Source organism: Chiloscyllium punctatum, chromosome 15 (genome assembly GCF_047496795.1).
Source record: "Chiloscyllium punctatum isolate Juve2018m chromosome 15, sChiPun1.3, whole genome shotgun sequence".
NCBI classification, from domain to species: Eukaryota; Metazoa; Chordata; class Chondrichthyes; order Orectolobiformes; family Hemiscylliidae; genus Chiloscyllium; species Chiloscyllium punctatum.
This window is the reverse complement of record NC_092753.1, coordinates 15,234,904-15,262,846: the sequence shown is the minus strand read 5'-3', so window position 1 is coordinate 15,262,846 and position 27,943 is coordinate 15,234,904. Positions and strand designations below refer to the sequence as shown.

General features: G+C 40.2%; 1 protein-coding gene across 6 annotated transcripts in view; it reads right to left on the bottom strand.

Annotated features, from left to right (window-relative positions):
* mcf2la (mcf.2 cell line derived transforming sequence-like a) overlaps positions 1-27,943 on the bottom strand; it is a 221,492-nt gene that overhangs the window by 81,353 nt on the left and 112,196 nt on the right. For all 6 annotated transcript variants that reach the window (XR_011962520.1, XR_011962521.1, XM_072584719.1 and 3 more), the window contains exons 8-13: positions 21,715-21,839; positions 20,469-20,583; positions 13,567-13,686; positions 6,585-6,776; positions 5,595-5,786; positions 3,461-3,626 (exon numbers count right to left, since the gene is read on the bottom strand). Coding sequence is in view for 4 of the 6 variants with exons in the window: in XM_072584719.1 (XP_072440820.1) it covers positions 3,461-3,626; positions 5,595-5,786; positions 6,585-6,776; positions 13,567-13,686; positions 20,469-20,583; positions 21,715-21,839 (910 nt within the window). In the remaining 2 variants the exon portion in view is untranslated. The remainder of the gene's footprint in view (positions 1-3,460; positions 3,627-5,594; positions 5,787-6,584; positions 6,777-13,566; positions 13,687-20,468; positions 20,584-21,714; positions 21,840-27,943) is intronic.

The following is a 27,943-nucleotide window of genomic DNA, read 5'->3' as shown; positions in this document are numbered from 1 at the left end:
AAAGATTGCATGAGTCATTTCCTAAATGATTTTCTAATACTATTTGTGATTTTGATCACCTAAATCTGTTTAGCTGTCTCCATTGAAATCCCAATCCTGCATCCCTGTGATGCAGAACATGCACTATACAGTGCAGACCAAATCTGTCCGTCATTGATCCTCATACATGAGTCAGGAGTACAGTGTGCACACACACACTTGGGACGCCCTCAGTCAGGGATTATGTCCACATACAATCCAGTGAGTTGGCAGGGGGCAATTCTGCAAGCCCAGCAGCAGCAGTTAGAGAGATATAAACACAGCAGTCAGTCACATCTAGGACTGCTTATCACGGTTAGTGGTCTTGGGTGAATCAGTCCGAGGGCTACATCAATCAAGGGTTCAGGAAAGTGCAAGGGCGACTCATAGGGGCAGCAGAGGATCACTGCCATTAAAGGTGGGGATCAAGGTAAGTACAAGCACGGAGGATGTAGAGGGTATGGTAGGCAATGGGAACAAGTGGCAGTGACCATTACTGTGGCCTTCAGAAGGGGAGTATAGAAGATCAGGATGGCATCATTAAGGTGTAATCTGGCGTTCATGGTTGGCAGCTGTAGGCCAAGGTCAATGTGGTGAGTCTGTGCATGGGAGTGGAGGGTGGCAATGTTGGAAATGGGCTGTTGGGGAGTGAGAGGATTGAGGAGACATGGAAGCTTTGGCAGTACCTGGTAATCAGCAGAGCTTAGTGAAAATGGTATTCACCACAAACTGTGTTCCCTGCCACCACTTGCCATTCTGTACATACAAATTGCTACTAGAAAATGGCTGGCACAATGTCCAGGATGAGCAGTCTGATGTGTGAAAGAGTAGTGTCCATATTTTCCACAGAGAACACTGAAGGAACAAATACAGAAATGAGCCATTTGCAAATGCCAGCTACATTTAATTAGCAATAATTTCATTGCATATTTGCTGTGTTTGCAGAGTGTAGGTGTTTGAAGGTCAGATGTGGTCAAAAGCAATTTGCACCATGCCACTGATGCCTGCAAATTGAACACTGGCATTTTAATGATATTGAAATTAACCAGTGATAATGTAAAAAGGCAAACGTTGACCAAAGGTAATTCATTATTTGTGCAAATTCCAAGGTTGCTGTGAGAGCCACACATGATCATTCCATCATGTATCATGTAAATTTAATGATGGTCCATACTGAATGCAGTGAGAGTTTGAAAGGTACGCAGGATTTCAGAGTACAGCAAGTACTTCTTTTTGTCGTCATGTACTGGTCACTCAATTGGTGCAGCATCTTTATTGAGTTGCTGCACGTGCTGAGGCTGATGCTCAATGAATGATTGAGATGTACTCTTTGTTATCCCGTCCAGCATGTCTCACTGTATGGAGAAGTGTGGTCAGTCCTATCTACGTGCTATGCCACCAATAACTCTTCTGACGTCTAAGAGCTTCTTTCATTCATGTGTTCCCAATATAGGTCATTTCAGCCTGCCGCTAGAGGCATATTAGTCACTGGAGAGACCTTCCATAGAAGGCAAATGCACATGCAGGAGATCCTCGGCAAACAGCAAGGCCAGGAACAGTATGGGCAGAGGTGGAGGTGGAGCACCCAGCCCAAGGAGAGATCACAGCCTCAGGGCTCCACAGGATGCCTGGAGTCTTCAGGTGACTCAGTGTTATTGCCATGATTTCTTTTTGTGGATAAGAGAGGAGCAGAGTCAAAACAGGGTGCAAGTGTGAAAATAAATAAGTCCCCTGGGCTGGATGGAATTTATCCTAGGATTCTCTGGGATACCAAGAGGAGATTGCAGTGCCTTTACCTTTGATCTTTATGTTGTCACTGTCTTCAGGAATAGCGCTAGAAGACTGGAGAGTATTAAATATTGTTCCCTTGTCCAAGAAGGGGAGTAGAGACAACCCCAGTAATTATAGACCAGTGAGCATTACTTAAGTTGTGGATAAAGTGTCAAAAAAAGTTATAAGAGATAGGATTTATCAGCTGGAGAGGAACAAGTTGATTAGGGAAAGTCAACACAATTTTATGAAGGATAGGTCGTGCCTCACAAACCTTACTGGTCACCTTCTCAAAGAACTCTAAACAGGTGAATGAGGGTATAGTGGTCAATGCGGTGTATATGGATTTCAGTAAAGCATTTGATAAGGTTCGCTACACTAGGCTATTGCAGAAAATACAGAGGCATGGGATTGACGGTGATTTAGCGGTTTGGATCAGAAATTGGATAGCTGGTTAGTGATGGGAAATGTGCAAATAGCAACCACCACTGACTCCCAAAACAATTTGATCATACATGAAAGGTGATTTGTTGACCTGTGGGAGAATGTTTTCTGAAGAAAGGCAATACCCAAACCTTGTTCCCAATTGTGACAAATGAAAACCATTACAGCTCCCACAAGGCTTGAAAAACTTGGGGTTCCCAATTGTGACAAATGAAAACCATTACAGCTCCCACAAGGCTTGAAAAACTTGGGTATCATTTCTATTCTCAAAGCTTCTATAAGCATCAATTCTGTGACAGAAACTCTACTAATTAAGTGTCTCAGAAACTTTAGATAGGATATATAAAACTGAAAATATCAATAAATCTGGTAGATGAATAACACGCACTCTAGCTTTTTCAAAAAAAAACCTTGGTTTAACTAAATATAAGGTTGCTCTGCACTCTCTGAATTGCAAATATAATTAATAAAGTAACATTCTGAATGTGTAGTTACAAGCGGTACAGCCTAGTTAAGCTACAATATCAAAAATACTATCAAATAATTAAAAGAATGGAAATGTCATGTAAAATGATAGAAAGGGGGATAAAGGAGGCATTTGGCATGCTTGCCTTCATCAGTCAGAGCACTGCGTGCAGCTGTACAAAATATTGGTATGGGCACACTGAGTACTGCATACAATTTTAGTCATCCTGCAATAGAAAGGATGTTATTAAATTGGATACGTGCAGAAAGGACTTACAAGAATGTGATCAAAACTGGAGGGTTTGAGTCCTAAGGAGAGGCTGGATAGGCTGGGACTTCTTCCCCTGGAGGGTAGGATGCTGAGGGGTGACCTTATAGAAGTTGATAAAATCATGAAGGCATAGATAAACTGAATATCCAAAGTCTTTTTCCCAGGGTAGAGGAGTCCAAAGCTAGAGGGCATAGGTTTAAGGTGAGAGGGACAAGATTTAAAAAGGACCTGAGCGGCGACTTTTTCACACAGAGGGTGGTGCGTATATGGAACAAGCTGCCAGAGGAAGTGGTAGGGATGAATACAATTACAACATTTAAAGACATTTGCACAGGTACATGGATAGAAATGTTTTACAGAGATATGGGTCAAACATGGGCCAATAGAACGAGTTCTGTTCAGGAAACCCGGTCAGCATGGACAAATTGGGCTGTAGTGTCTATTTCAGTGTATGAGTCTATGACTCTCACTTTTGAAAAAGTCTAACAATACCTGGGCTTGGGTAGGAGATGGGTGATCTTGGAATTCCTTCAGGACGAGGAGCCACTGGTTGCACTGGACGGGTTTGTTTTGCAGCCAGCTTCTTAAGACTTGTACTTCGCTTTTCAAACATTTCTTCCATCTCCTCTTGTTTTTGGAAGATTTTTAGAACACGAGCCTGCAAAATGAATGAAGCAACATGACACTCATGAAAAGGACAAAGACAGCAGATACATGGGAGCACCACCATCTAAGGAGTTGCCCTCCAAGTCACACACTTCAGACTTGCAAATATATCACGGTTCCTTCACTGTTGCAAGGTCATCATCCTGGAACTCCCTCCCCAACAGCACTGGGGATGCACCTACCCAAAATGGACTACAGCAGTTCAAGAAGGCAGCTCACAACTACCTTCTCTAGGACAATTATGGATGGGCAAAGGCTGGCATAGCCAGTGAAGTCCATATCCCCTGAATGAATAAAGAAAATTAACACACCTTTACAATGCAAGTAAAGAAAGAAAAAATACATTCTCTCACTCTGAACACTGCCAGTTCATGAACACCTCAGATCTGTTATGTTTTTTCCAAACGTTTCCTTCTTTTCTAAGATTAAGTTCTTATTCCACAAATATGTGTATATGCATTGTACTAATAATTCTTCTCATGTTTAGTAATTCACAACCTCACTCTTTTGTTAAAATCAAGGAAGCCTGTTTAACTTGGTTCCTTTCAAAGCATGCATAAGTTTGGTCAGGGAGAACACTGTCTACAAAGGAATGGATACTGTTTGAATTAACCTTGTTACAACCAGCTGAGGGGATAAAGTAGAGGAGCCAGTTCATCCTTGTCTTTATTGAATGCTACGACTGTTTCAGGCAATTTCAATTCCTTCAGCTGCTGTTTGGACTAATCTAAGAGCAGGAATCCTTGAGATGATTTGGGGAATTAAGTGATTGAGTGGCGGGATTTACTGACAGTTTTCAGGTTGTTTTCAAAAGGATTTCGGTGAAGTCGCTTGAAACTCAGCAGAGATCCAAATGCATCAGAGCCCCTCTGTTTGTTAATTGCCTTGTACCAAGTGAAGCTTTTAACTGCTCAAAGACAAATGATGAGGTAGGGGAAATGTATAAGTGAGTAAGGACCAATCGTACAGTGAGTTGCCACTCCTGTGATCCACAGTGAGCTGCTATACCAGAGAAAGAAAAATAAATGCATATAGGGAACACCAGTTGGCTCTACTTCAAGGAACTATCATGTTACATAAAGAAATACAAGATACAATTTACTTTGTTTTAAGACTGGCCCTTACTCAGGTATTGAAAGGGAATGTAATTGAGTCAAATGCAAGGAGGGAGCCTGGGCATTTTCCACCACCTCAATCCATCTCAACACCCCACAGCAGTCCCAAAGTTTAAAACAAACACAAGAAATCAGAGCAGGAGCATGCTATTTAAATATACTGTGACGTTCAACAAGGCCATGATTGATAGGACTTTGATCAACTTTCCTGCTTGCATTCAATAACCATCGGCTCCCTTTTTGATCAAGGAATTGCCTGACTCAGTTTTGAATAAATGAATAACTCATCTTCATTGCTCTCTGTAGAACAGAAGTTCAAGGGCTAATGATCCTAAGAGTATAAATTCCTCTTCATCTCCACTTTAAATGGGTGATTTTTATTTTAATTGTTCTAACTCAATCCAGATATCACCCATATGAAGATGCATTCCCTCAGCAACTCTGTCAAGACTTGTTGGAATCTTAAATGTTTCAATAAGATCACCTCTCATTCCAATGAGCACAGCCTCACACTGCCCAAACTTGCCTTACAAGATAGGTCTTTAATCACAGAAATCAGCCTAGTAAATCTACTGTGAATGGATTTGAATGCAGTGTAACTCCCCATAGTGAAGAAGGCAGAAAGATATGCACTACTCTGCGGACAATCTCGCTAATGCACTTCCCAAAAGCATAAGCAGCTTTGTGCACAGGAGGTGGTGCATGATTCATTTCACCTTATAAACTTTATTGGGGTCAGTGCTGAAAAGACTTGATGCATGTAAGCTCAGTTTAATGCAAGGAATTGCATCAAAGGAATTTGAGTCATGGGATTATTAATATTTCCAATATTTTCAAATAATTACCATGAGGTCATCTCCAAGTATAGCTTTATATTTGTTAGTGATGTTACTAAGATCCTCCAGTTTCTGGCCTGATGCGGTGTCCAGATACTTCTCAATTTCCTGCAGGGCTGCCTCTGCCCCATCCTGAGACTGACATTTATCAACAGATTGTGAGGCTAGCAAATAAATCCCAGAATCACACCACTGCATTGCCTATGGGAAGAGGAGAGTGTGCAATCAGTACAGGCACAATAAGGCATCAACATCAATTGCAACAAAAACAGAAGTTGCTGTAAAATCTCAGCAGGCCTGGCAGCATCTCTGAAGAGAAATCAGAGTTAACGTTTCAGGACCAGTGACCCTTCCACAAAGGATTTCTGAGGAAGGATCTCCAGATCCAAAATGTTATCTCTGATTTCTCTTCATAGATGCTGCCAGATCTGCTGAGCTTTTCCAGCAAACTCTGTTTTTGCACATAAAACAGGCAAGATTAGGAATTAATGAAATGCTAATACATGCAAATATACCTCTTACCACTTATTAGTGAGATTCTTATATCACTATTCCAATCTGTAGTTCAACAACAAGAATCTCATTTTTCCAATCGTCATATTTTGCCAACTGACTCACCGTTGCCAATGTTATTCCGGGACTGGAAAAATAGCAAACCATTCAATTTGAGGGTTGGACAACAAATGCTGCTATACCAGCAACAATTACATTCCATGAAAATATAAGGAAAAAAAACTGTTTGGATTAAATCAAAAAATCTCTCTCTGCTCAGATTCTCTCTTCAAAATACGTGTCTTGTCATAACATGCACAGTTTGATTTCCTTTCATTTCTCAACAGTGTGACAAGCATCAACTTTTCAGAAAGGACATTTACTGTAAGCAAACTCAGTGGATGAGGTTCTATGCCTGAACCACTGTCTTGTAGACAATACACTTAATACAGATACCAGTATTCTATATGATTTCTAACTTTTTATATAGTTCAGTATTATTTCTACCTGTTCCAGCCTCTTGTGCAACTCCATTGATTGATTAAGCAATTCCTTTTTGGTTTTTAGTCCATTCGCTAGGTTGTGACACACAGCTCGCAGCTCGATGCATTTGGGAAGAATTGAATCCACAGCGTAGTGATTGTCCTCTATAAGGTGATCCCCTTGAACTGCCAAGGCTTCAGCTTTCTCTAATACTTCCTGTTACAACACAAGCATGAGGTTTCTTTCAAAATACTATAACGTTGGCATTTTCCTTTCCAGCTGCATTTACAATTCATAAAAACATAAATGAGCTTTGTTTAATTAAAGCCAGAAACACCTTAACATGATGCAATTAGCATATGTTCATTGGGATATTTTAAAAATATAAGCATTAATATATTTCACAGAATGCAATCTTATTGTTGTGCGCTCTGGAGTATATATCTCCTTGATAATCTTTAAATAAATACTCTAAATCTTTGTGGATGGTGGGAAGTATTTTAAAGTACCAGCTAGTAAGTTATGCACTACAAAAGTTTCAGCTTCTGACCTGGTCCTGTAGCCACAGTATTTACATGGTTGATCCAGTTCTGTTTCTGGTCAATGGGCATGTCCAGGATATTGACAGGACAGAGCTGAGGCAACAATGTCAATTAATGCCATCAGGAGATAATTAGATTCTCTCTTGTTGGAGGTGACCTTTCCTGGCGCTTGTCTATTAACTGCCTGGTTCCCATCCCTTCTGCTTTCAGAACCCCTGACTAGATTTTTGAACAAACATCACTATCCTGGGCTTGTTAAGTTCAACTTTGCCCAAAATTTGATGTAAATACTTGTTGGAAGACGGAGATGTGCTCATGAGTAAGATAGTGTATCTGGTTAGGAACAGAGGAACAGAAGTAGGCTACTCAGCTTAACTCCGTATATCTGCCTTAGGCCCATAACCATCTATACTTTTGCTTAACAAAAAGTTATCTATCTCAGATTGAAAATTAACAACTAATCTAGCTTCAACTACCATTTGTGGAAGAGAGTTCCAAACATTTATCACCAACAGTCTTCACCCTAATTCTCAGACTATGCCTTCCTAATTCTGGAATCCCCAACCAATGGAAGTAGTTTATCTTTATCTACCATGTCTTTCCCTATTAATATTCTGAAGACTTCAATCAGATCATCCCTTAATCTTCTAAAGTTGAGAGAAAACTGGCCAAATTTATATAATCTCTCCTCATAACTGGGCTTCAGGGGTTAAGTAATCATTCTTGTAAACTTACGTTGTACTCCCTCCAAGGCCAATTATCCTTCGAAAGGTGCTATGTCCAGATTTGCTCACAGTGCTTCAAGTGGAATCTAACCAGAGTTTTGCATAACTGCAGTATAAATTCTGCGTCCGTATACTTCAGTCTTTGAGATATAAAGGCAAGCATTCCATTAACTTGCTTATTTTCCGCACCTCTTCATGGCATTTTAAAGATCCATGTGCCTGAACCCCCATGTCTCTTTGGACATTCACTTTATTTAACTTCATAGCTTCTCAAAAGTACCCTGATCTTTTTTTTTATATACAAAAGAGAGAACCTCACACGAAATAATGTGATTAATTGAGGCACTAACACAAATCCTTCAGGGACATCACTGATCACATCCTGCCATTCAAGAATTGACACATTATCCCTACTTTGTCACCTGCCACTCAACCAATTTCCCAGCCATGTCAGTAGTTTACCTTCAATCCCCAACTAAGGCTTCTACATTAGTTAACAATCTCTTAAGTGGTACGTCATTAAACGTGTTCTGGAAATCCATATAAACACCCTTAGACCATTCCCTATCCACTATCTCAGTCACCTCTTCAAAGAAAAAGTCAATGAGTTTTATCAGGTATAACCTACCTGTCATGAATCCATATGGTTGTCCATGATTAACTAAAGATTTTGAGAAGTACAGTTATCCCATCCTTGATCCTAGACTCCAATAAAGTCCCTACCACAGATATTAGCCTCAATGGTCTGTAATTCTTTGGTTTTCCTCTTCCATCCTTCTTAAAGATGGAGTATTATGTGGCATTTTCCAAACCCATATCTAGGGTACTCTAAAAGATTATAGATAGGATGTCTACAAACTGCTCCCTGACATCCTTTAACACCATTACATGGAAATCATCAGGTCCTGGGAATTGGTCACTCTTTAATTCCATTAATTTCCTCTTTCCCAATGTTTTATAGACCTTAAATTTATTCAGTCCCTGCCTGCAGCCCACTATTAATTTCCTTGCAACTTCTGGTGATATCCTCCTTTTCCTAATGTAAATACTGAGGCAAAGTAATCAGTCAGCACTTCTGCCATTTCCCCCAATAGTTATTGGCAGTATCCCTACCTTCAGTCTTCAGTGGGCCAACATTGCTCCAGACTACTGCTTTCCCTTTAGGTAACTCTAAAATTTCCTCTTAATGATTTTGTCAAGATTCCTTTCATAGTCCCTTTTAGTCATGCTTACAAGCTGCTTTCTAACCTTTGGCTAATCTTTGTATCTTTTCCATTCAACAAGATCTGTGCTGTTTTTTGCATTTTTGTAAGCCCTTTTGTTTAGTTTTATGCTATCCCTTGACTCCTTAACTGTCATAGAGTCACAGAGATGTACAGCACAGAAACAGACCCTTCAGTCCACCTGTCCATGCCGACCAGATATCCCAATCTTGCCAGCACCCGGCCCATATCCCTCCAAACCCTTCCTATTTATTTATCCTTTCAGATACCTTTTAAATATTGTAATTATACTAGCCTCCACCACTTCCTCCAGCAGCTCATTCCATACACTCACCATTCTCTGCGTCAAAATGTTGCCCTTTAGGGCTCTTTTATATTTTTCCCCTCTCACCCTAAACCTATGCCCTCTAGTTCTGGACTCTCCCAACCCAGGGAAAAGACCTTGTCTATTTATCCTATCCTTCCCTTCATATGATTTTATAAATCTCCATAAGCCTCTGACACTCTAGGAAAAGAACCCCAGCCTATTCAACCTCTCCCTAGAGCTCAAATCCTCCCCAACCAGCAATATCCTTGTATCTTTTCAGAACCCTTTGAAGTTTCACATAATCCTTCTGATAGGAAGGAGACCAGAACTACAGGCAATATTCCAAAAGTGGCCTAATCAACATTCTGTATAGCGACAACATGACCTCCCAAATCTACACTCAATACTCTGACCAATAAAGGAAAGCATACCTTCTTCGCCATCCTATCTATCTGCAACTCCACTTTCAAGGAGCTATGAACCAGAACTCCAAGGTCTCTTTGTTCAGCAACACTCCCTAGGACTTATACCCTTAATGATAAGGTCCTGCCAAGATTTGCTTTCCCAAAATGCAGCACCTTGCATTTATCTAAGTTACGCTCCATCTGCCACTCCTCAACCCATTGGCCCATCTGATCAAGATCCCATTGTACTCTGAGGCAACCTTCTTCACTGTCCATTACACTTCCAATTTTGGTGTCATCTGCAAACTTACTAACTAGACCTTTTATGCTCACATCCAAACAATTTATGTAAATGACAAAAAGTAGTGGACCAGCACCAATCCTTGTGGCACTCCACTGGTCACAGGCCTCCAGTCTGAAAAACAACCCTCCACCACCACCCTCTGACTTCTACCTTTGAGCCAGTTCTGTATCCAAATGGCTAGTTCTCCCTATATTTCATGAGGTCTCACCTCGCTAGTCTCCCATCAGGAATCTTGTTGAAGGCCTTACTGAAGTCCATATAGATCATGTCCACTGCTCTGCCCTCATCAATTCTGTTTGTTACTTCTTCAAAAAACTCAAATCAAGTTCATGAGACATGATTGCCCATGCACAAAGCCATGTTGATTATCCCTAATCAGTCCTTACCTTTCCAAACACGTGTAATTTATGTAAATCCTGTATAAATCCTGTCCCTCAGGATTCCCTCCAACAACTTGCCCACCACCAACGTCAGGCTCACCGGTCTATAGTTACCCGTCCTGTCCTGACCACCTTTCTTTAATAGTGGTACCATGTTAGCCAACCTCCAGTCTTTCGGCACCTCAACTGTGACTATCAACAATACAAATATCTCAGCAAGGGGCCCAGCAATCACTTCTCTAGCTTCCCACAGAGTTCTGGGGTACACCTGATCAGGTCCTGGGGATGTATGCACCTTTACGCATTTCAAGACTTCCAGCACTTCCACCTCTGTAATATGGCCATTTTTCAAACTGTCACCATCTCCTTACATTCTATGCATTCCATGTCCTTCTCCACGTAAGAGAAAGTTAGGGCTGCAGATGCTTGAGATCAAGAGTGTGGTGCTGGAAAAGCACAGCAGCTCAGGCAGCATCCGAGAAGCAGGAGAACCAACTTTTCAGGCATAAGCCCTTTATCAGGAATGAGGCTTGTGAGCTGGGAGGCTGAGAGATAAATGGGAGGGGGTGGGGCGGGGGGAGGGATAGCTGAGAATTTGATAGTTAGATGAAGGTGAGGGAGAAGGTGATAGGTCAGAGAGGAGGGTGGAGTGGGTAGATGAGAAAAGTGATGGACAGGTCAGGAGGGCGGTGCCGAGTTGGAGGCTTGGGACTGGGATAATGTGGGGGGAGGGAAATGAGGAAACTGTTGAAATCCACATTGATCCTGCAGGGTCCCAAGGCGGAATATGAGGTGTTCTTCCTCCAGGCGCCTGGTGGTAAGGGTTTGGCGATGGAGACGGCCCAGGACCTGCATGTCCTTGACAATATGGGAGGGGGAGTTAAAGTGTTCAGCCTCAGGACGGTGGTGTTGGTTGGTGCAGGTGTCCCAGAGATGTTCTTAAAACAATCCGCAAGATGACATTGGTGGAGGTACAGATAAATTTCTGTCGGATGTGGATTGCGCTAGGTAGATGAAGGTGAGGGAGAAGGTGCGAGGTCAGAGAGGAGGGTGGAGCAGATAGATGGGAAAGGCAAATGGACAGGTCAGAGGGTGGTGCCTAGTTGGAGGCTAGGGACTGGGATAATATGGTGGGGTGGGGAATGAGGCTATCTTCCCTCCCCCCAACACCCCAACCCCCCCAACCCCACCCCCCTCCCATTTATCTCTCAGCCTCCCCTGGTCCACAAGCCTCATTCCTGATGAAGGACTTATGCCCAAAATGTCGATTCTCCTGCTCCTCAGATGCTGCCTGACCTGCTGTGCTTTTCCAGCACTACACTCTCCTCCACAGTAAACACTGATGCAAAATACTCATTTAGTATCTTCCCCATCTCCTGTGGCTCCACACAAAGGCCGCCTTGCTGATCTTTGAGGGGCCCTATTCATTCCCCAGTTATCCGTTCGTCCTCAATGTATTTGTAAAAACCCTTTGGATTAACCTTATTTGCTGAAGCTATCTTATGTCCCCTTTTTGCCCTCCTGATTTCCCTCTTAAGTATACTCCTACTGCCTTTATATTCTTCTTAGGATTCACTCAGTATATCCTGTTTATAACCTGTCCATGGCTGTTTTGCATGTAAGGTGGAATTTTTCCCTCTCAGGGGTATTAACTGGCTTTGTATGATGTTAAATGTTTCTTTAAACATTCTTCACTATCCTTCAGTTGTTTTACCCATTAGCAAGTTTTCACAGTTTACTGTGGATAGTCTCTGCCTCATCTCATTAAAGTCTTCCTTACCTGAATTTAAGACTCTAGCTGCTGATTCATTCATTCATTCAAGTGTTATATTGAGCATGATCACGTTCTGTTAACTATTCTGTTAAATGTTCAAGCACAATTAGGTTACTAATTAAATCCATGATTTGGAGATGCCGGTGTTGGACTGGGGTTTACAAAAGTTAAAAATCACACAACACCAGGTTATAGTCCAACAGGTGTAATTGGAAGCTAGTGTGCTTCCAATTAAACCTGTTGGACTATAACCTGGTGTTGTGTGATTTTTAACTAATTAAATCCAGGTCATTACTCATTACTAAATCCCATATTGCTGTCCCCTTGTTGCATCCAGAAAACATCGCTGTAAGAAATCTCAGACACACTCCAGAAATTCTGACGGATGCTTGTCTTCCTCTTCCAATTTAAGTTAAAATCACGCATTAACACTACTCTGGTCTTGTTACATATCCGCCTATTATTTTCTGTATTTGCACAATCTAGCACATCAGATTCTTACCGGGGGGTGTATCCACACCTATTGCAGGTTTAGATCCTTTACTATCACTCAGTTCCACCCATATACAGCTCACTTCATTTATATATTTATTAATTTATTAACTATTGCATTTGTCTGGCAGCATAGTGTTTCAGTGGTTAGCACTGCTGCCGCACAGGGTCAAGGACCTGGGTTCAATTCCAGCCTCGGGCGACTGTGTAGAGTTTGCACATTCTCCCATGTTTGCACAGGTTTCCTTGGGTGCTCCAGATTCCTCCCACAGTCTGAAGATGTGCAGATTAGGTAGATTAGCCATACTAAATTGCCTGGGACGTGCAAATTAGGCAGATTCGCCATGGGAAATGCAGCTTTACAGGGTAGCAGGGAGAGTCTGGGTGGAATGATCTTCAGAGAGTTGGTGTGGACTTGTTGGGCTAAACGGCTTGTTTCCACACTGTAGGAATTCTAGGATTCTGCAGAACTCTTATTCAGGCCATCAACATCCACCTGTTCCTCAAATGCTGTGCTTTAATCACCTCTTTATTATTTCCTTCTAATTTAATCAATACCCTGCTTATAGTTCTATCATTATGTTTTGTACCTGAAGTAGGATTTCTGACTGCTTATTTACTCCTTGTCCTGTTACTTGATTTTGAAATGATATTGACTTCTCCCTAACAGCCACCCCTTCCATTTGCACCTTTAATGTCTTTCAATTCACTTATCAAACAATGACAGTGATTGCAGTGCATGGCTAAACAGGCTTAGAGGTTCCAAATTCTCCATGTGGAAGATTGTTTAAAAGATCCAAGAACACAGCAATTTCTAAATATTTTCACAACATTTAAATGATTATCAGCAATTACCTGAGACTTATCTTCAAAGTTACAAAGGTCTTTAACAATGTGGCCGACATGGCAGGAGCTGTTTCCAAATTCAGTGAAAGTGCTGTGTCGTTCAGTTACAATATCCAAAACAGCCTTGACCTTAAAAATAAAACATTAAATGCTACAAGTTTTCAAAAACTGGCATTGGTTTGAATTATTATTGCAGCTTGATATTTGATATCACCAATTACAGATACTTCAAACCCATTTCACATTATGTTGAAAATTGATATCTAACTTTTAAAGTTATATTAACAATAGCTGAAAGCTTTCTCATGGTATTTTCAGTCATCAAATGGGGCATGCCCAATCTATGACTTATTCATCAAATTTGGCCAGTCATTTCCTTTTATCCAACTCTTGAAACAGCCCCAGATTTCTTTTCATCACTGCACACCACGAGAGCTTAATCTTGGGTGATACCCAGCTGAATTGGATAATTTGAGAGCAGTAAATATCGGTCAGATAAGAACACATAAGCCAGAATACAAGACAAAAATTACACTTGGTATTCATTTTTTTTAAAGAGGTGAAGTGCTGAAGTGGCATTCCACCCGTTCAGATCTGCCATCATCTTCCCACCCCAAATAATCTATCCCTGACTCCTCTGCCCTGGCAAACCTCCACCATATCTTAAACCTCCTACTTGTCTCTCATCCTCTCTTATGCTGTTGCCTCATAAATGTGTTTTTTTTTGCAACTCCAATGCATCCTTCCCTTATCACAGCATCAAAATCACCTTTAATCTTTGTCTAAGTCATGTAAAATTTAATTTGTAACTATGATAAACAACCCCTCCTCATCCTTTTCAAGCTATCTGCAGCCTTTCATAGAACTGAAAAGAGTTTATTTCAATGTCTCTCCTCAGTCATCCAGACAAGTGAGCCCACTCATGCCTATGTTGATTCTTATCTATCATGGTCAGAAAATCACACAAAATAGATTCACTTCCCATCTCTACAGTTCTACTGGAGTCCCCAAAGAACCCACTGTTGGCCCCAAACTATTTCTCATGAACATGCTATTCCTCAGGAACATCATTCAGTTGGCTCGAGATGTACAGTGACAACATCTGCACCACTACCTTAACCCCTCTCAATCGCCACAGTGTTATGCTGCTCATCTAACATTGAGTAAGCAGAGGTTTCCCCCAACTGAATATTGGATTGCGCTTGGTCAACTTCCCTAATATTGACTGGAACCTTCTCAGTGCAAATAGTTTGGATGGAGCAGATTTTGTCGTCAGGTGTGTCCAACAAGGATTCCTGACTCATTATGTAGATAGGCTGACTAGAGGGGAGGCCATATTGGATTTGGTGTTTGGCAACAAACCAGGTCAGGTGTCAGATCTCTCGGTGGGAGAGCATTTTGGTGATAGTGATCACAATTTCCTATAGTCATGAAGAGGGATAGGAGCAGATGGTATGGGAAAGTATTTAATTGAAGGTGAGGGAATTGCAATGCTATTAGGTAGGAACTGTGGAGCATAAATTGGAAACAGATATTCTCAGGGAAATGCACAACAGAAATGAGGAGGCTGTTAGGGAGCACTTGCTGTGAGTGCTGGATAGGTTATCCCAGCGAGGCAAGGAAAGGATGGTAGGGTGAAGGAACCTTGGATGTGGAACATCTAGTCTGACTGCTGCCTCACAGTGCCAGGAACCTAGGTTCAATTCCAGCCTTGTCCGTGTGGAGTTTTCTTCCAGTGTCTGTGTGAGTTTCCTCCGGGTGCTCCGGTTTCCTCCCACAGTCCAAAGATGTGCATGTTAGGTGATTTGGCCATGCTAAATTGTGCATAGTGTTAGGTGTATTAGACAGAGGGAAATGGGTCTGGATGGGTTACTCTTTGGAGGGTCGATGTGGACTTGTTGGGCCTAAGGACCTGTTTCCACACTGTAGGGAATCTAATCTAGTCAAGAGGAAAAATGAAGCTTACTGAAGGTTAAGAAAGCAAAGATCAGACAGGGCTCTAGAGGGTTGCAAAGTAGCGAGGAAGGAACTGAAGAATGGACCTAGGACCAGTAGAGGAGGGCATGAAAAAGCCTTGGCGGGTAGGATTAAGGAAAACCTCAAAGCATTCTACACTTATGTGAGGAACAAGAGAATGGCCAGAGTGAGGATGGGGCTGATCATGGACAGTGGAGGGAACATGTACCTGGAATTGGAGGTGGTAGGGGAGATCCTGAATGAATACTTTGCTTCAGTATTCACTAGAGAGGGACTTTGTCATTTGTGAGGACAGCATGAAACAGGCCGATACGCTTGAACAGATTGATGTTAAGGGGGAGGATCTGCTGCAAACTTTGAAAAACATAAGGACAGATAAGTGCCCAGAGCCAGGAAGGATATACCAAAGGTTACTATAGGAAGCGAGGGAAGAGATTGTTGCACCTTTGGTGATGATCTTTGCATCCACACTGTCCATTGGAGTAGTACCAGATGATTGGAAGGTGGCAAATGTTATTCCCTTGTTCAAGAAAAGAAACAGAGATAACCCTGAGAATTACAGACCAAATCAATCTCACATCGGTGGTGGCAAATTATTGGAGAGTATTCTGAGAGACAGGATTTATGATTATTTGGAAAAGCACAGTTTGATTAGAATAGTCAGCATGGCTTTCTGAGGAGCAGGCCATGCCTCACAAGCCTTCTTGAATTCTTTGAGGATGTACATATTGATGAAGGTAGAGCAGTGGACATGATGTACATGGCTTTTAGTACTGTGTTTGATAAGGTTCTGAATGATAGGCTCATTCAGAAAGTAAGGAGGCATGGGATACAGGGAAATTTGGCTGTCTGGATACAGAATTGGCTGGTCCATAGAAGACAGAGGGTGATGGTAGATGGAAAGTATTCAGCCTACAGCTTGGTGACCATTGATGTTCCACAGGAATCTGTTCTGGGACCTCTGCTCTTTGTGATTTTTATAAATGACTCTGAGGAGGAAGTGAAAGGGTGAGTTGGTCAGTTTGCCGATGACATGAAGGTTGGCAGAATTGTGGATAGTGTAGAGGGCTGTTATAGGTTGCAATAGGACATTGACAGGATGCAGGGCTGGGCTAAGAAGTGTCAGATGGAGTTCAACCTAGAAAACTGAAGGGATTCATTTTGGAAGGTCGAATTTGAATGCAGATACTGCGTTAAAGGCAGTGTGGAGGAACAGAGGAATCTTGGGGGTTTTGTCTGTAGATCCCTCAAAATTGCCACCCAAGTTGTTAGGGCTGTTAAGAAGGCATATGATGTGTTGGCTTTCATTAGGAAGGGGATTGAGTTTAAAAGCCGCAAGGTTAGACCACACTTGGAAATATTGTGTTCAGTTCTGGTCGCTTCATTATAGGAAGGATAAGGAAGCTTTAGATAGGATGCAGAGGACATTTACCAGGCTGCTGCCTGGACTGGAGGCATGTCTTATGAAAAAAGGTTGAGGGAGCTAGGGCTTTTCTTATTGGAGCAAAGAAGGATGAGAGGTCACTTGGTAGCAGTATACAAGATGATGGGAGGCATAGATAAGAGTGGATAGCCAGAAACTTTTTCCCAGGGTGGAAACTGCAATCACATGTGGGCATCATTTTAAGGTGATTGGATGAAGGTTTAGGGGAGATGTCAGAAGTAGGTTCTTTACACTGAGAGTAGTGGATACGTGGAATGCACTGCTAGCAGTGGAGTCAGATATATTCGGCACATTTAAGCGACTCTTAGATAGACACATGGATGATAGTAAAATGAGGGGTATGAAGTTTAGTTTGATCTTAGAGTAGAATAAAAGGTCGGCACAACAGAGGGCCAAAGAGTCTGTACTGTACTGTGTCCTAATGTCGTTAATGTTACTCCTTGTCATCAACTCCACATTTTCCTTTAACTACTGTGTGTAGCTATATAAGGTCATTTGTAAACTTCACTTTTTTTGACAACGAGTATGCTCGGGCCGAAGTTATCTTCTCTATAACTGAAACCACCTGCATAACACATCCAAGAACTCCAGATCAGCAATAAAATCTGCTCCATCACAGCTCATATCTTGCAGAAATATTCAAGCACCCCGTTTTTCCACCCTCAACTCATCTTTTCAATTAGGCCTCCCATATTGCACCTTCCATAAACCTGAAGGTATCTAAAATGCTACTGCCCATATCACAGCACACACCAATGCCCATTCATCCATCAATCTTGTGCTCCCTGACTTTCACTAGTTCAGAGCTTTGCAATACCTCAATTTTAAAATTCTCATTCTTGACTTCAAACTCTTCCAACCTTTGAAGCATCTTGCAACCGTACAGTTTCCCCAAGCCGTTGTTCATCGTCTTTAAGTCTTCAAAAATACTGGTTTTCACTACCATTGGTAACAATATCTTCATCTGCCCTACTAACTGGAGCTTCAACTCCTTCCTCCTTTAATCAGACTTTGTAAATTATACTTGAACAATGTTTTGGCCATCTGTCCCAATATATCCTTACACATTTTGAACTCAAATGCAGTTTAATATTGCTCCAAAAAACTACCTTGGGATACTTTATTACATAAAGACATTGCATAAATGTAAATAGTTGTTGTTGCTGTGAGGTCTTCATGTGAGCATTGTCACAAGTATGCTTACGTTTCTAGATTCTCAATATACTAACATTCTGACAGCACAGCTTGACCTATTCCAATTGTCAATGCTCATCTGATGAGGAAAATTCTGATTCAATAAACTAAATGCATGGCAAAGGCCTGAAAGATTCATCCTTTAGCAACATCCAGATGATATGTTTACAAGTGAGTGAACATTTAAAATACTTGGAGGCTTATTTTGGTGAAAGGGTGAACTAAATATGCATAATACTAATTATACTGGCCATTTGTAAATACTGATCTTTGTTTGCAATTTGGGAGTAAATGATTATCATGACATAAATTTGCCTAGAGACACTAAAATTGACAAGATTTGAATGTTCAATATGGAATTTGACCATTCAAGCACTGATTATAAGTAACTATCATGCAGCAGTGTATGTAGCCTCTATGCCGTGGCTTATGTTGAAGGTGTGGATTGCATTGGTTGACACAGCATTACATTTCAGGATGGCTTAAGCACTGAGGAGAAAGGGTCATTGGCCTTGACACTGCAGGTCCCAGTGGAACAGGGTTGTATTTTATCCACTGAGTGTGAGGAGGGTAGCGGTGGAGGTGGGGGGACACGGCAGTGTGTGTGTGTGTGTGTGTGTGTGTGTGTGTGTGTGTTGTAGAGGTATCCACTTCACCCTTTTGTTCTTCTCATCTTCAGCAGCTGCTGTTGCAGTGTTTGAGCTCATGTTCTCCACCAGACAAAGGTAGTCCCTAGAAACATGTCAAATGACCAAGGGATTCACTTTCTCCCAGAGACTTTAATGTCTCCAATAAAGTGAAGTTACACACCACTCGCTTTCTTCAAGCGAAGTCCTCAGCAAAATTCTAGTACAAATGTTGATAGATGTTAACAATTTGACAAGATGACCTGGAAGATCTCAAAGACCTGGAAAACCACAGCAAATGAAAAGCAACAGCTAAGTAAAACTTTAAATAGTATCAGAAACCCTCAGCAACAATCTGTTTACTCCTGATCAGCTGGCTGCAGGTAGCAAGGTTGGTAAATGAAGCACTGCTGTCAACATACTGTAAACTCTTGCACATATCATCTTAATAAATGCTAGCAGTCAACTTAAATTGTCAAAAGGCCATAACGATCCCAAACATGTGCTTGAATTCTATTATCAAAATGGTAGTAAGGATGGTTTGATGCTCTAGTCCAGCAGTGACATGTCAGAGTTTCTTTAGTGACTCACATAAGGAAAATAATCTCAACAGATACATTTGTCAAACCAAATATTACATTGGGCTACAGAGAGAACACATGGTAGCGGGAATAAGTTTTTAATTCACTGCAATTATACTTGTAACAGCAATTGTGGTTGTGTTAAAGAGGGAACATTAAGGGCTGATCTGAAGAACTGCAAGCACTTTCCCTGGGCACTCTGAACAGTCATTATTCATTGAGCGATTTCATGTTTAAAAATATGTTGTCTGGTACATATGTTAAGAAGTTAAAAGAGTATGTTCACTTTAAGATAGAAAGTGTTTTCTGAATCTTTAAAAGTAAATTTAAAGTACAGCCATAGCTGCCTAACAGAATAGCTAAGAGATGGGCTGTTCCAAAGTAGATACATGTAACAATTGGCTGTTAAATGGATACCTGAGTTTTGGTTGCTGTTTTGACAATAATTCAATTTGAACCAATCAATTTAAACTATGCCCAGGACATTCTAACACAATTGAGTTTGAATTTGCTATATTGACAACATTGGACCAATGAGAGGGTACAAAGTTGGGGCTATAAAACCAGGGTGCTTTCTAAAGTTGGTCAGAGCAACCAATCTAATATCTTGCTCTCAAAAAACTAAGGAGGCACTCTCTATCAAAGGGTACCTTTTCCTGCAAAAGCAGTAAAATGTAAAGCGATCCAGATAGATCAGCACATGGTAGATTGAAGACAGTGAAGACGACAAATACTATGTGGACGTGAGATTAAGTTAATGTAATATTTAATAATTATTGGTTGGCGCAGTATTTTATAGAGTTGGGATCAGATAGTAATTAGTTAAGAAAAAGTAGGCTTGGATTTGTTCATAGTTTGTGTTTAGTTTTCTGTTAGGAAAATGAATTGTTATTTTTCTTGAAATAGTGAAAATTGGAAGTTCTGTTTCACTCCCACACACAGGTTCTAACAGATTACAAGGCGAGGCAAGCTTTTCTGGATGCTTGGTTTTAATTAACAGAGGTTCAGCTTCCACATCGTAACACATGGAATTATCGTTCTGTCGCAAGTACAATTTAAAAGGCCAGGTGGGGATTACTCAGCACTCACCTCTCGGAAATCTTGCTCAAAGTGTCGAAGTTGGAGACATTGTTTGAGCTTCAGCTGGTGCTTACTCCAAAATTCATCAAAGGCTATTTCAGTTTCATTCAATTGAGCAAGCAACCTGCAAACAGAAAAGAAAAAAGGTAAAGCCAGACCTTGCACGATCTAAAAGAAGAGTAATGGAAAATTACCATTAAAATACCAGTTTGTGAATCTTTCCACAGAACTAAGGGGGCTGAATTGCATCATGAAACATAATTAAATTAACTTTGTCCTATCACCACTTTCACTTGTTATTTCAGTCATAAATTAGTAGGAACATTCAAAGCTGAAAAGCTGCTACTTGACAGAAATACCCATCTCTATTTAAATCATGACTGGCTTTCCAATTATGTTATTAATGATTGAAACCCAAGAGAGTTCACCACAATGTGTGAATGGTTCATCACAGAAATGTCACTGATCACTGCTGTGGGGGTATTAAAACCACTTTTCCTTTCAATCAAAATGGGATCCTCACAATTTTGCTGTCATTCTTAGACACAACCACTGCCATTTTATCAGCGGTACAGTACAAGTGCACCAAAAGATCTGCACATTTCAAGGTCAGAGAGCACAAGGCGAGATGAGAAAAGGTAGGAAAGTATTTATATGGAATATAAATACCAGTATGGACCAGGTGAGCCAAATGACCCACTTCTGTTCAATAATAAAAGTTTTTAAAAAGTGCAAATAAGAAATCTGAAACAAAAAGAAAAAGCCCCAGAAGTGAACAGCACCTGTGCAGAAAATAGCAAATTTTATTTTTGGGTTAGAACCTGGATCAAACCCAGTTCTTATAGAGAATGCTGACTCATACATTTGCCTGTGTTCTTTTTACAGAGGCTGACCAATCTACTGTGTGGTTCTAACAATTTCTATTCCAGGATCAGAAAACAATCAGCTGTAATTGTTTGGGAGATTTCGTAGCAGAATCAATTCCATACAAGATGTGCTCAATACAGTGCCTTGTGAAACAGGCAATATTAAAGTTGAAACAGCTTTTCAGCACATTGTGATTATACCTGTGACAGAATGCAAGTTCTCCAAAAAAAGGCTAAGATACAGAAGCAATGGTCCTGGTCTTGGCTTATTTGAGATCTTATTCTCAGGCATTTCCCACATCAGAAGATAAAAACAAAAGTGATGTTCTAGAAATTAATGCAAATGAACTGGTCTTTATAAAGCATTATATGTGTACCCCACAATTCACCTCTCCACAGTGGTCTGATTGTCCAACTCATCTGTGTTGAATTTATGATCTGGATTCACGTCAACTGGTTCCTGAATACTGGAAAGGAGGGTGGAGCCATGTCTGCGTGCCTGATTTAGATCGTCCTTTTGGAGAAGAGACAGTTAAAAATAATTAAAAACTGATGGGTAAAATCAAAATTCTAATTTAAGTTATAAGATTCTAATATTTTCTAACTGAGAGAAAGTAATCTGACATTTGGAGTCCGTTTGAATACTTGTTTCTGATTTAAGTTCTCACACTGATGTCAAAGTTAATATTGAAGTTTTCAGTCAGTGTTAGGTTATCTGACTACTGGCTCATCTACAGTACCAAGATATACAACTTTCATGTGAAACTTTGAGAAATGTGGCAATGAATGAATTATTTCTATCTCAAATAAAATGGTAGAACATCATAGCAGGGATACAATCAGGGTCCAGAAAAGGTGAAGGGAGAGAATACTAACCTTATTGTTTCCATACTTCCAATGAAAACCATCTTCCACAATCACAAATGCAAATGCACAAATTCCACCAAACAAACTGAATACATGAGTATGTTTTTCAATAAAGAAGCACTTTACTAGTTAAGTTTAAAATTGATTTGACATGGATATGGGAGTAAAGGACATTAGAATTGAATAAATTATTCCAAATGGAATAATAAGCTTTTCAAAATTACACACATAGGCTCAGAATAAGAAAATAGTAATACTAATTAGGTAGAGGGAATTAAAAGGAGCTTCATCCCAGTTACAAATATTTTAGTGGCATCCGATAATGGATGGACATCCACAGTGTCGAGTGGATTGGTTGAAATGTAATAAGGACCAAAATAAGGTTAGGAATTACAGACTTCTACCTGTTTCTGATGTGGCAACAACAATGAGATTAAATCAATAAAAAGAATGGTAAGTCCCTGTAAAATAGCTAGGGTAAACCATGATATTAGCGCACACATACTGTCAAGTGAAATACCACTAATGCCAAACAAAATATCTATGAAGGTTTATATGAACTAGCCACAGAACACGACAAACCAGTTGTTTTCAGTATGTCAATGGATTTACAACTTACCCAATCCAAACATTATTGTATCCCTTTAACTTCTCCAAACAAAGTACAATAATGATGTTAGCTGCAGCAGGAGATAGCAGTTTAAATGAGGAAAAAAAATAGCACAGTGGCAGTGTCCCTACCTCTGAGCTACTAGACCCAGTCCAAATCTCACTTGCTCAAAAGATGTATAGTAACATCACTAAACAGGTCAATTATAAAATATCTAGAACTGTTTACTGATCCACTTTCTCACAGGTTAAAAATCCTGCCGAAAGATTCAGCAGTAAGGAACAATAAGAAACATTTAGAAGAGATCAGTGATACACATGACAAATGTTTTAAAAAAACGACACTATCAGGGCCTACAGTGAGACTCCTTTAGGAATAGACATCATCAATCTTGTAGCCATTAACTTCAAGTGATGTGTAGTGATTGTAAGGAGGTCAGCCAAAATGGACCTCAGAATAAGAGTTCTCTTGGACCAGAGTGACAGCCCCAGTCAGAAAATGCTGGCTGACAGATATATACAGGGAGTATCAGAGGTTCTGTTCACTCTAAGAGCTGGCTCGAAGGAAGCTGGATCAATATCAAGGACTCTGCATGTGTAAATAACGCATGACTTGGTGACAGGATACTGGCCTCTGTAGCATTATTCAATATGGGAGAAGGATTAAAAAAAAGTGTTCATCTTGCACTTCATAGCATGACAACTAGATTTAGTCAGTTGACAGTAACAAGGAAATGAGTGAGAGAAGAGGGGATGGTGGAATGGGTGAGAGAAGGGGAAGAATGGGTGAGAAGGGGGAAAGGATGGGGGGGGTGAGGGAGATGAGAGAAAGTATGTGGGAGGAAATTGGGGTTAGAGAGCAGGAGAAACAGATGAGAGAGAGGTGGCAAAGGGAAAGGGAAAGTGAAATGTAGCACTGAATACAAAAAGTCTGTTATAGTTACAGAGTCGTAATTGTTTAATATTCTAAAGAAAATCTGACAATGAGGCAATCTGAGAAATGATGGCCCATAGAACATTATGTAGCCAACTGTTCTCTTCTGGAAAATGTATATTGAGCAAAGGATGCTGATGAGAAAGGTTTTGAGAACGGACCTTGTTAGTTAAAGGAAACGTTAGAGATTTTGAAAATAAAGTGGGTTTGTGCAACTCACTAAATGTTACTGTTTCATCAAAAAACATATTTTCTCCAAGAAGTTTCTAGAGATCCTCATAGCAGGTCAACAGGTTTTATGGAATATTGATTGTATAATACAGACTATGAAATAAAAAAATATACTTTTTACACTGATCTGTAATATCAAAAGGGAAAATAACAATGTGAAATAAATCAATTTTCATTAGTTTGATTCAAGGTTTGTTTGTAGGTCTTCAAAGATTTTATTTTGTGAAGTAACTCTATTAATAGAGCAAGTTATTGGGAATAATCAGTTAATTAATTAGCTGGGCAGGACCCATTCCAACTCCATCTTGACTTAGGCATTCCCCCTCTCCCTCCCCGTCCCTCACCTTTAACGGTCTGCACTGCCCTTAATGGGCTTTGAATGTAAATTATTCAATTGGAAAACACAGATGATTTAGTGGTGGTGGTGGTGGTTAACAGAAGTTGTGTAAGAACATTTCTGGATTAACAAATAAAAAAGCTTGGTTGGATTGGTATATGGAAGAATCTGTAAGACTGAATAGGGAGCACTTGTAGTGCAGTGTTTGAGCCAGAAGGTCTGGGTTCAAGTCTCATAACAACTCTAAACAGATTGATTGGAAAATAAAGCAAGGTTGAAGAGTTTCACGTATTTTGGTTAATTGGAAACACAAGTTATTTAAGTGATAGTAGATAATAGGTGAAAAGTCCGAAAGGTGATTTGGTGATGGGTAAAAAAAGGATTGTATAAGATAAGACGGCTGGATATAATGTTTAAAAAAGGCTGAATGGTGAAGGGTTCTTGTTGTGCAGTGGTAATGTCTCTACCTCTTAGGAGAAGACCAGGGTTTCAAGTCCCACCTGCTCCAGAGATGGATTATAATATTCTGTACAGCTTGATTAGAAAATATAAAAAGGCTGAATAATTAATAAATTCACTCACAAAGGAAGGTGTCTTGGTTTATGTATCACTGATTAGCTTAGATCCAGATTGTCAATGGGGAACAAATGGTTCAGGCCCTATTTAGGTGGTTGTTGATAAAGCTGTTCTTACACCCTTTCACACAAGATAAGAAGGCTCAATAGCAAGTCTTTCTTTTTCAACAATATGAGAACCTTAATGTTTTATCATTTGTGTATATATAAGTGATTTTTGAAAGATTTATAGCTCAGTTTGAGGTTCAGGTTCAGGTTATAAGTTTGCACTCTGAGCTGGTAGGTCTGTTTTTAAACGTTTTGTCACCATGCTAGATAACATCATCAGTGAGCCTCCACTGAAGCTCTGGTGTTCTGTCCCACTTTCTATTTGTGTGTTTGGGTGTGTTAAGGTGGGTGATATCAAGACCTACAAGCAAATCAACAGGACACCAATGGGATCACCAATATCAGCATTCTTAGCAGAAGCAGTTATGCAGAGACCAGAACAAACAGCCCTCCCCATGATCCAACCCAAGCTTTGCGGATGACACCTTTGTCATCACAAAACGGAACAAATTAGAGGAAAGCCACAATATCATTAACAACATCCTTACTGGCATAAACTTCACCAAAGAAGAGGAGAACAACAAGAGTCCCCTTCCTAGATGTCACAGTGGAACAACCAGCAAATGGAGAACTGCAGACCAGCGTCTACAGGAAAGCAACACATACTAACCAGATACTCAACTACAGGAGCAATCATCCCAACAAACTGAGCTGCTTCAGGACATTATTTAAAAGGCAGCATCCAGAAACTATGAGAAGCAGAAGAAAAAATGCTTATACAGCATATTCAAGAACAATGGGTACTTGATAAGCACCGATTCTTAAACAACAAACCCAAACAATGTGCCCAGAGACTCTAGCCACACTACCATACATCAAAGACAGCTTGGAGATGACGATCAGACTACTCCAACCTCTTGACATCATGGTAGCCCACGAACCTACCAACACACAAACAGCTTTGATGAACCTAAAGGACCTTGTACCAACAACCAGCAAAATGAATGTCATATACAGTCCTGCAAGGACTATAACAAACGCTACATCAGATAGACTACAGCAGTAGGAAACCAGCCACCAGGACACACGAGCACCACCTAGCCACCAAAAGACATGACTGGACTATCATTAGAATCCTGACACACAGATGAAAGAGGACACCACTTTGACTGGGACAACACACCCATCCTAGGACAGGCTAAACAGAGACATGCACGGGAATTCCTAGAGGTCTGGCATTCAAATCAGAACTCCATCAATAATCATGTTGACTTGGACCCCATTTACCAACCGGAAAAAATATCACCCAACTTAACAGACCAAGACCTGTTACAACATGGGGTAAACTCTCCTACTTAATTTAAAATGAGCAACACAGAAAAGATATATCCCATGCAGTATTCTGTAAAACTTTTGAGTGGCCAAGAACTAAGTAAAAATTAACAACCTTATTTCTTAACGTCTAACAGAGAATAATTAACTTACCAGTATTTACAATTTCTTTCTCTAACCTATCTTTTATCTTCCGTTCTATAATACTAGAGTTATAAAACTCCCAATTAAGACTACAAAACAACACTTATCTCAAAACCTGGCACCTGTACGTTCTTGTCTTTGGATCTTCCTGTGTCTACTTTTCTCCTTGTTAGGAATCTCTGCGTCACAGGTTACTGATTGAAAAGGTACTTTTAAGAGAGATATGTTTTTCAAGCAGTCTGTTACATGCTAGGACTTGGCAGTTCTCCTCCCACCTGTTTAATTTTCTACGGTCTCATACTCCCAAAGCATCAGATTGTCATTGGCTTTTAAGATTGTCAATCTACTCAATTCTAACTGGATTGGAATTTGATATTTTTCAGAGTATAATTTAAACCAATTGGCTGAATTTGAATTTTTTTTTTGTCTCCAGGCAATGAACTAATCGAGTTGTTCAACCCAGTGTTACATTGTTGCCTTATTGAGAACACTTGATGCTGAGTCTTGTAGTTCTGCTGCATTTAACTCTCTTCAACGTACACCCACAAAAACAGACCAAGACACACAAAGTATGACAGAACATCAGCGCTTCAACGGGGACTCGATGATGTTAACTAGCATGGTGATGAAACATCTGAGAACAAACCTACCAGCTCAGTGAGCAAATTTACAACCTTGCACATATAATCAATACAGCTGCGATAACATCATGCACATTAAGGGATATTCTATTTATGATTATTCAATTACACTTTAGTTTTCGTCCAAGATGGGCACAAACAGGTGACATCTAAAATTGAATTTCATTACAAGTAAAGAATTCAATCGAAGGCAATTGAAACAAATAAGACGATAAGAAAACAATGAGATTATAGAGTAGCCAATTACCCTTGAAAAAAAACAAACTCAGTCACTGAGGACATGCAAGACATAAGGCAAGTAAATTCTTGCCAATAGTTGTTGTAGCTGGTGTCCTAGTCAGAACAATTGTTATTAGGATGGATTAGAATTGACAATCAATTCCACATTTTGCTTGTTTAGTTCCCTTCTGAGATACCATCAAAAAGATAATACGACTGTATTTTCATTCAGGTGACTAATATTTCATTAATTTCATAATTTTTTGCATGACTCCTGAATATCGCAGAAGTTTCTATGATAAATCTCATATATCCAGGATGACATGAATAATGCTGATCCTTATAAAACCAGAGAAAAATAACTATTTGAAAAGTTAATCATAATTATTCCCAACTGCAAAATAAGCATTTATTTGCTGCTTCCATCACTATAGTGATATGTCAGAGGTACTTTTTGGGTGCTCAGTTAACATGATTACACGGAACAAAATGTGATTACTTAATTCATGTTACAGCTTCAAAGGGCATTGTAACCGCATGGAAAACTTTCAGAAACTTTTATAATTTTTATGCTTGTAGAGTCACTGGAGTGACGACAAAAACAGTGTACAGTACATTGTAGTTTTTGTAAAGGTGGCACTGAGAAAAGGTTTTTGTTGTTAACGGCTATTATGAGGTTAT